At 35.8% G+C, this 9,442-nt stretch overlaps 1 protein-coding gene across 3 annotated transcripts; it reads right to left on the bottom strand.

Moving 5' to 3' along the window:
• Positions 1 to 240: 240 nt before the first annotated feature.
• On the bottom strand, positions 241 to 8,410 carry LOC149166435 (2,3-bisphosphoglycerate-dependent phosphoglycerate mutase 1-like). 3 transcript variants are annotated; one of them, XM_089432591.1, is made up of 8 exons: positions 8,163 to 8,410; positions 6,850 to 7,127; positions 5,898 to 6,121; positions 2,094 to 2,212; positions 1,811 to 1,967; positions 1,339 to 1,440; positions 1,084 to 1,203; positions 241 to 915 (listed from the first exon to the last, which is right to left on the bottom strand). In XM_089432591.1, the coding sequence occupies exons 2-8, from the start codon at positions 7,124 to 7,126 to the stop codon at positions 871 to 873; spliced, it is 1,044 nt and encodes a 347-aa protein (XP_089288717.1). In that variant the 5' UTR covers position 7,127; positions 8,163 to 8,410; the 3' UTR covers positions 241 to 870. The 3 variants fall into 3 exon arrangements, with proteins under 3 accessions (XP_089288717.1, XP_089288718.1, XP_089288716.1); XM_089432592.1 differs by lacking the exon at positions 8,163 to 8,410 and adding an exon at positions 7,839 to 8,013; XM_089432590.1 differs by lacking the exon at positions 8,163 to 8,410 and having other exon boundaries at positions 6,850 to 7,156.
• Positions 8,411 to 9,442: the final 1,032 nt, after the last annotated feature.

Here is a 9,442-nt window from a genome sequence, read left to right as displayed (position 1 = left end):
TCCATTTGAGGACAGTGCAGTTTTTGAAGTGCCATGCTTCCCTATTTTTATACAATGCAAAATCCCTGAAAGGCTAAAATGTGACCTCCATGATTAGTACCCCAAAAATTACGAATTTCAACAAGAATAAATTTCAACATAAGATCATAAACATACTCTTATGTGCAGGACACCCGAGCTCGAACATTCTTATCTCCTTATTGCATTGAAGAGGTCTCCATACCTCTAACCAAAAACATAGAACATGTAACCAGTTGATTCATTTATTAATTGCATATTATGCCAGTACATGATGAAAGAAAATGAGTCCTGAACAGAATACACTACCAGTACATTATGGAAACAAAACAATGACTAGCATACAATATTTCTTTAACACTGACCTAACCTAACACCCAGCTTCAAATGATATCCACTCTAACATATGGTGTATGTTGACAGAACTTCCCATTAATACTAAGTCTAATACTAGCATCCACGAAATGTGTTTGACTTCACAATAGAACTGTTTACCCACTTTCAAAGGTACTCCAGTTTCCATGTGCTACTGCTTTCCAGTTTATAAATCATAATGATAATAAGATGCACTCCACTTGGCCTAAATCTTTAATTTGATCATGAAATTGGGTGGAACATCATTTATTCAGATTATCTTTCCTAACAAATGTATGCTGATAACCCATCAAAGCTACAAAGACAAACCGAACAGCAGCTTGTAAAGCTAAAATCAACAAGCAAGGTCTCTGTAGCATCTTGATTCATCACCAAAAGAACGCCTGATTTTACATAGGCAAATAAATTTGTTCTCCTTTTTGCTGATAGAGTAGGGAACAACTGCACTGCTGTATGAAAGAAAACTAGTTCACAACATCAGTGTATCATATCATCAAGCTTTTGCCTGTAAAGAGCCAAATTCTGCATCACACCAGTTCATGATGACTCAATTTCTATCCACAGTGACAAAGATATATTAACAGCAGTTTCAATATATTCTTATTAAGTTAACATTAGCATAAATCAATGACATTTCTGCGGGACAACTAACACTGCAGATCAGATGATATAATGAAAGATAAAATATACCTTCGTAACAGCATAAACTCCAGCTTCTGAAGGTCCAATAGGACTTCCTCTTCTAAGAAATTTGCCTTCCTTGAAGATATAAAGCATGGGGATCCCGGTGGATAGCTCTAGACTTATAACCTGTGTTAATGAAAGCTTCAAGTCAACTCTGATCGCTAGAACAAGTCGGACAGATCAAAAGAAGAATATCACAATCCTAAAAGAATCTGTAATGAAAAGATCATAATCTAGAGGCATGTTAAATGATCAATAGACCTCCTGAGAAGATAACTTGTCCAGATACATTATTATAGACCGCAGAGAATTTCCATGAGCAGCAATCAGCACGTTTTTCCCACAATGAAGTTGAGGCACAATCTGTGAAGGCATATACCTAGATGTTACAATGTCTCCTTTGCTCAAAAGAATTCAAACAAACAGAACAAGAATTATGGTGGTTTTCATTCTGTAGATAATGGAGGCCCAAATCCTCTAAGCAAACTACATCCATCCATACAGCTATATTTAGTGTGCCGTGGAAGTTATGTGAGTCCAAAGGAGATAAATGGCCAATAACGATTTCACAAATATTAAAATTGAATTTGCATTCCGACGATCAATTCAAAAATATAAAGCAAAGAAATCCAAGAGACACTGACAGTCATATCTAGCTACCATTACCACTCCATAAAAGATCAGTAAAAGAAAAGAAAGCAGCTACAATTAAAGTGCAAGCAGTTTTCTATACCTGGTCTTTGAAGTAGGCAACAGCTCGTTCTGCACACATCTCAAGGCTCTCACCATTTGGAGGAGGGATATCATAACTACGACGCCATTGATGGACCTTTTCCTTTCCAAATCTATCAGCTGTCTCTTGCTTATTGAGTCCTTGCAATTCACCATACCTACATTTCATTGAAAATCTAAGCTCGGAACAGTATAATAATTTAGAAATAGACCTAATCAACAGTCTATGATAAAAGAAAAACAAGCAAAAGAAAGTCCAAGGCCAAAGTCCAAAAGTATTTTACATGCGCTCATTGAGTTGCCAAGCTGTTATTACTGGAATAGACTGTTTCTTAGTATCTTCACTGTATATTGTACTCCATGCCTTCGCCTGCTCACTCTCATTATGTATTATCACTGGTACCTGAACCAATTGCATTGAAATGTTCAAGCTTCAGTCTTGTTGCACGTCATGATAGAGTTTTTCTGTCTAAACTATGAAAACCAGATATAGAATCCTTCTGGTAATACAGACAGATTATATTAAAATTTGGTCAACTAATTGCCAAAGTTGTAACCCTGCCATGATCAGGACCAATGTTGCATGAAGCAGAGACGTTTTTTGGAAGTAAAGTGTCTTATATATATAGATACGGCATCCATAGTACATCAATTAAATTATTCAAGCATCAACCATCTAGATTCTAGCAATTACAAACATACATCAAATTTTCAAGCATATAACAGAAAGTAGACATTTAGAAGATAAAAACATTCAAATAACTTATCTAGCAAGTGAGAAACTGTCAACATGAGTCATGACCAAATAATAATGTTCACAAAATAGCCCACCTGGCCACCAACAACTGCACAGTAATACAGTCAGATTATATTAAAATTATGGGCAACTAGAAATCACCAAAGTTGTAACCCTGCCATGATCAGGACCAATGTTGCATGAAGCGGGGACATTTTTTGGAAGTAAAGTGTCTTTTTTATATATATATATATATATATCAAGATAGATACGGCATCCATAGTACATCAATTAAATTATTCAAGCATCAACCATCTAGATTCTAGCAATTGCAAACCTACATCAAATTTTTAAGCATATAATAGAAAGTATACATTTAGAAGATAAAACATTCAAATAAATTATCTTGCTAGAAGATAAAACATTCAAATAAATTATCTAGCAAGTGAGCAACTGTCAACATGAGTCATGACCAAATAATAATGTTTACAAAATAGCCCACCTGGCCACCAGCAACTGCACAGTGAACTAGGAAGACTCAAAAGTTCAAATTCACAACACTAAAGTCTAATATTCTAATCTATCATCTATAGACTCCTCCAAGCTCCTCCTTCTTCACTCCTCCAAGCTCTCCTTCACTCGATCCTCAAACCTCTCACAAATATGATCTCAAAAGCTTGCTATCTCCTCTCTTCTCCAAGCTCAAGCCAAAGATGCAAGAATGAGGAAAAGAGAGGAGGAAGAGGCCTTTTAACCTCATCCTCCCTTTCCCCTAACTCACCCTAGGCCCCACTTAAACCACAAGTAAAAAAAAAAAAAGAGTCACCGCTGGAACCATGCGGGCAGGTTCTAAACCTGCTCAGGAACCGCAGTGGAACCGTGCTCACAAATATGATCTCAAAAGCTTGCTATCTCCTCTCTTCTCCAAGCTCAAGCCAAAGAGGCAAGAATGAGGAAACGAGAGGAGGAAGAGGGGGGAAAGAGGACTTTAAGTTTTTAACCTCATCCACCCTTTCCCCTAACTCACCCTAGGCTCTACTTAAACCTCAAGGAAAAAAAAAAGTCACCTGTGGAGCGGGTTCCAGAACGGCTCGGGAACCACAGTGGAAACTTGCCAGAACTGCAAACAGAACCATCACGGTTCCACAGGTCCAGGAAGCTCATTTCTTCAGGCGAACAGTGGTTCCAAAATTCCAGTTTGCTGTTTTCTCACAGATCCGTACAGGCTGCAGTTCCGGGTTTTGATCCACGAGGGGTGGGGGGGACAGTTCCTGAAACACTGATCAGGACATCCACAATTTCCCTCCAGGCACCGGGACAGATTCACATCATGATATGCCCACTTCCAAAGATCAGTTCAACACAATTCTATGTATTATGGGGTTCAACAATAACTGAGTTCTCTGACATGTGAATGAAAATTTTAATCAATTTATTATGTTACTTAAATTTGATATTCAACGAACATATAGATATTATTTCTCAGAATAAAAAATGCATTTAGAGATAAGAAACCAGTTAAAACCTACTTTCAACGATTGACTGTCAATCTGCAATAGACAAATGATATAAAAGTATAAGGACCTGCTTTTCCTAGAACCATAGTTTAAGAGAAAAAAACAAATCAAATCGAACAACAAATAAGGGACTCGCTTTGCGTTGCTGAAACCATCTTTACTGTGATGATCAGCACTGAGGGAAAGGTTAACGATATCAGAAGTCAAAATACAGCTTCATTTCTATTCAAAAACTTAAGGCCTAAAGGAACATGTTTTCTGGGAAATTCAATTTGAAGACAACTTATTTAGAAAAGCAGGCAGCTCTAGTTTCTCAGCTGCTAGGTCAAGCAACATACCTTTAGCATACTAGAAAATCCAAAAACATTTTGACATTTCCACTTCATTGAATAGAATGACAAAAATTGTTAGCTATCATTGAATAGAATGACATATATGACAGTAGACTATGTGCTGTATGAAAGATGCCATTCAACCCAACTATTTTAAAAGAGTCGAGACTGAAAGTGATCTTATCCAACCCAGAGAATGAACATGTAAGTACTGTTTCCCTTGCAACTTCTGAAGCACATGGAAAATTGCCTGATAACGAAGTTATAACCACTTTGGATGCTATTAACTGTGTTAGCTGGGAAGCTTTTTGTAATGAAATCCCATAGAATTGAGCTGATTGAGCAGAAATAGCAGCTTTGGATGAGAATTACTAAAAAAACAAGGGAAGAGGAAGAAGAATGCTTCAAGATCGATATGCATTTGTCTGTTTAAATTTGAAAAACAATCTCCCTCCTTTTCTTTCATTTGTCAACAAATTATTTTCCAACAAATGGCTTTGACAATATTTCTATACCACGGTATTGTATCCGCACTACCTTTTATTTTCGCGTAGTCTAACGAGGCGGAGGAGTTGCCCGGAAAGTTATGGAAATTCTGGTCATATTTAGAGAAAATCTGGCAAGGATTTTTGTAAATCCAAGTTATAGTTGTTAAATTTCAAAATTTTAGGTGTCCTAGAAGTTTTTGATGGTGCTGAATCTATTTCCACCATCAAAAACACGATTCAAACACTGCCTCTACAAGATTTTTTGAAATTTTTTTGCCCGGATTCTGGCCACTTTTGGCCGTTCGGGCAATTCCTCCGCCTCGTTAGACGACTCCTTTCATTTTTATTGGCTAGTTATTTAGCTTATTTCCTGATTTCGATAGATTAGTGATAAGATTTATTTTCACACTCCCGCTGTGAAAGTACTTTTGAGTTGCATCGACACTCCCGCTGTGAAAGTACTTTTTGAGTTGCATCGACCTATTTATTGAGGTCATTTGTGGAACACCAATAAAATTATCTTATCTTTATCTAAATAGCTATGATTAAACCCCACCATTTACCAGTGTCAAGAGAAACCGGTAGTGAAACCGATCTCTGTCCAATTCAATGAATGCAGCTGTAAGTGATGTTTCCCTTGCACAACTGTGGGGGACTTGGGGCCATAGCCACGTAATGAAGCTCTAAACAGTTTGGATGCCATTCAACGTATCAGCAGTGGAGGAAACTAAGAAGGAAAAGAAAGTAAAAGCGAAACTAAAAGTACGTTAAGGATTACTGCACGCATTAGTCTATTTTACATTTTCAACAGAGGATCCCTTATTTCTGAACATTTTTCCCATAATGATATACATTTGGTAGCATCATTGAAACATTCAAATTTTTCAAAATGTGAAAATATAAACCCTATTCAACACCTGCCCTTGCCCTTCATACCAGGGCAACTAAATAAAACAGTGAAGTACCCAACCAAAATTATTAAAGCCGTCATCATTTGGAGATTTTGGGTGCTAACCTTTTTCCTGCGGTGCTGAGTCATTGCAAGCATAGCAGTCATCTGAGCCCGAACCAATGCAGAAGTAAATATGACGTCAACAGGAATATTGCTAATCCTCTTTCCAGCTTCAATAGCTTCTTCTACCCCTCTTTGTGTCAATGGTACATCAACACACCCTGTAAACAAATTTTTCTCGTTCCACAGTGACTCTCCATGACGAATCAAAATCAAGGCTGCTTCAGCTGCAAACCCAAAAAAGCCAAGAAAGGAGTTGGAATTAATGATAGATCCACCATATAGACTACCTCATTCAAAGATAGTTTCATGTTTGTATCATTCTTTTTATGAACCAAGTGTAAACTGCTATTTAATTTCTGAAAGAACATGCACATAACATAGATTATTAGTTGAAATAACTAAATAAGATGGAAACACTACAATATTTCATTATGTTTCTCTTTCAGAAAATAAGACATGTTTTTGTTTCATGGAAAAGACGTGCTCCATGGAAAGCCAAATGTAAAGTGTTTGGGTTCAAAGGAAGTTGCTGTAAAAAATGCGCTCAAAATGCCAAAATCAGAAAATGAAAGGTTTCCATTCACTGGAGGCAGGGCTATCAGGGGACCATCCAAAAAACAAATAGAAATCTTATCATAGCTTCAAATAAGGAGAAAATTACATGTAAATGCAAACCAAAGAATGCATAGACGAACTGATTTGGATGGTTGGTTATCTAGGTAAATTGGCACAACAAACTTGCCATGACCAGTCATGAAATTTGATGTTGCACAATAAGCATTTCATAGAATACTAGATAAGATCCAGAGTATCACTAGCAGATCCCACTTTATATTGCCATCTAGTTCATTGTCCTAAGGGTTACGAAACAGACCATATCCATTACAAGGATGTAAATCCTATGGGCAGTGGAACATTTAATGCCGTGATCTGGAACCTAACTATGACTTACAGGATTTCTTCGGAGGATCGTTTGAATTCTTTAAGGACGACAAAACTGGATCCAAAACGGGAGAAGCCTGAGCTGATATAAAGCAAGTTCTCCCATACTTTCTTCCAGTAACCAAAGCACCCGGTCTGATAGTCGCTATTAAATCGTAAGTTAAACTTTTTCTCTTTAAAGATGACAGAGATGCCGTGCTAGGCAAGTCATTGGAACAGGATAGATTAATGTGTGCATTGTAAGCCTGAGTAGTAGCACGAGCAGGTTGTAAATTTGCAACAGCCATCCTGCAAACATGCATATCAAAACTATAATGTCCACAGCTCTTGATCCTCTGCCTACCAAAAAGCATATGACAATAAATAACTCAATAATTCCTTCCGGGATCCATTCTAGCAAAAACAAAAGAAACTCGACAAATTATACAAAAGTTCAAAATTATGCGAGAAAGGATCGAACTAAGAATTTTATTTCTGATGGTCAAGCTTTAGTACAAGATCTGATAAGCGAATTAGTTCATACAAGATATAACGAACCAGAACCTAACAAACAGTTACAGATAGAAAAAAATATTAAGAGCTTGTACCTTTTAGAATTGTAACGAAACGCAATAAATGACAATACATTTTCACAATTTCAAGTAAAGTTAAAATTATATTTTTCTGTAATATATTTAGGAGCAAAGCAAGCTAAAATTCTCCTTTACAGAATATATCAAAGGGCAAGAAAGAAAAAAAATTATTTTCTCAGAATATATCTAAGGAGCAAGCAACTTAAACGAGCTTTTTCTAAGCAAAATGTGAACGATCATTTGGTATTTTTTACAAAATTTTAAATAAACACGCAATGTTTGCATTTTTTCATTTCAAACGAAACTAAAATTCGTTTTCCAGGATATCATTACAGGTGGACAATCGGGGATTCTTATTTCAAAATACGAAATGAACGAATCTATAAGCAAACCTAACATATCATGAGCAAATTTACCAGAATATTACCCGATCTACTCAAGATTTTGCCTCAATCCCCTAAATGGATGTAGTTCCACATACGAAAAAGAACAAAATGACTTCAAATTCATCAAAATAAACTCCAACGCCGCAAAAAGATGGAAATGTAAATATCTGGATGTAAACCTCAGTTCCTTTTAAAAAATCCCGTGAAAACTCGAAAAAGGTCCCTGACCATAAATTTTAGTATGCTTTGCAACTGGCAGGATCGTTACCTCACAAAAAATCGACTGATCAAAGAGTTCCTTAGTGCATTCGTCAAAATGACCAGGTAAAAAGCGGCATTTGCCGTTAATGTTCAGAAATACATACCGTGATGTGTTTACGACGGCGTTGGCTCGATCAAAACCGGTAGTCTGATTCAAACAATTACCGTTTTAACAAAAATTAACTGCTCACGATGCGCAGTCTAACACGAGGAGAAAACCTTCAGAGTAACAGTCAAAGCGGAGAGACAGAGACGAACAGCTTTGCAAACGCCGCCCTTGGATTTACAAAATTCGCCCAAATTCTCTCACGCTTCTCACACTCCCCTACCAGCACAAAGAGATTGGTGGACGTATGTACAAGAACGAGAATACGCTGCTCTTTTAAGCGTATATACGTATGGCAGTACGGTTGGTAGCAGGTAGGTTGCTCCGGTCAAATGGGAGTTGGGAAGCGGTGGAACGGTGGATACTGCGATTTTGTTTTTGTCCCCGATATCCAAGTGGCGTTTTCATTTGGACAAGTGTAGAATATTCTTTTCACCTGAACACAATATACTTGAAGCTAATAAGCACTGTTTTATTAAAATTTTAAAATATTACAAAGGTTTGTTGAGTTGAGTAATTATTAATTGTTGTTGTTGAATTTAGGCTAATTCATTATTGTCATTTAATGAAAATTAAGCTACTCGAAAGGGAGAGACCTTCACTTTTATCATTTGCTTTTGGATTTGGGGTATAATCTGTTTCTTTGTATTTATGAAAATGAGTTTTTAACGAAGCAAAAGTTGTTTTAAGTTATATTTTAGGATCAATATTGTTATTTTAAGATATTTTACGATCAATATTTTTTTAAATGTGTTTTTTCATGTGAAGTCATAAGTTCAAGTCTAAAAAATGGTATAATTGAATGATATTTTAATGTTCATGAGACTAAAATTAGTTTATAAGACTAAAAAAATGGTTATTTAAACTATAAAGTAAAAATCAGTAACATCTAATTCAACTCCCAAGACATAATCACATCGTGTCATATCACCATAAACATCAACCTTCCCACCACACTTTTGTATACTTTAACAATTAAATCGTTAGATGGAGGTGGGTTTCTTGTGCCACAAACAAGATAATCACATACACTAATTTGATATTTGATTTGGCCATAATCTTAATATTTAATAATAATTATTATTATTAATTATATAATAAAAAAGTTAAATACACCAATTTAACTTTCACAAACAAAAAAAACTATCACATACACTAATTTGATATTTGATTTGGCCATAATCTTAATATTTAATTATTATTTTATTATTAATTATATAATAATTTTTTGAGACTTCGCCCAAATTACTCTCATATATATATATATATATATATATA

The sequence above is a fragment of the Pinus tabuliformis genome, chromosome 5_1 (genome assembly GCF_031772625.1).
Source record: "Pinus tabuliformis cultivar Carrire ecotype Pingquan chromosome 5_1, CPIR1, whole genome shotgun sequence".
Lineage (NCBI taxonomy): Eukaryota > Viridiplantae > Streptophyta > Pinopsida > Pinales > Pinaceae > Pinus > Pinus tabuliformis.
Note: the sequence above shows the minus strand (reverse complement) of the source record. Positions and strands in the feature narration are given on the sequence as shown.

Coding starts and splice junctions, on each gene's coding strand:
- LOC149166435 (XM_089432590.1), bottom strand. CDS start 7,141: ATGCATGTTTGCAGGATGGCTGTTGCAAATTTACAACCTGCTCGTGCT. Junction 2,213..5,897: donor CTCAGCACCGCAGGAAAAAG/GTTAGCACCCAA, acceptor CAATTGGTTCAG/GTACCAGTGATAATACATAA. Junction 1,968..2,093: donor TGGCAACTCAATGAGCGCAT/GTAAAATACTTT, acceptor AATGAAATGTAG/GTATGGTGAATTGCAAGGAC.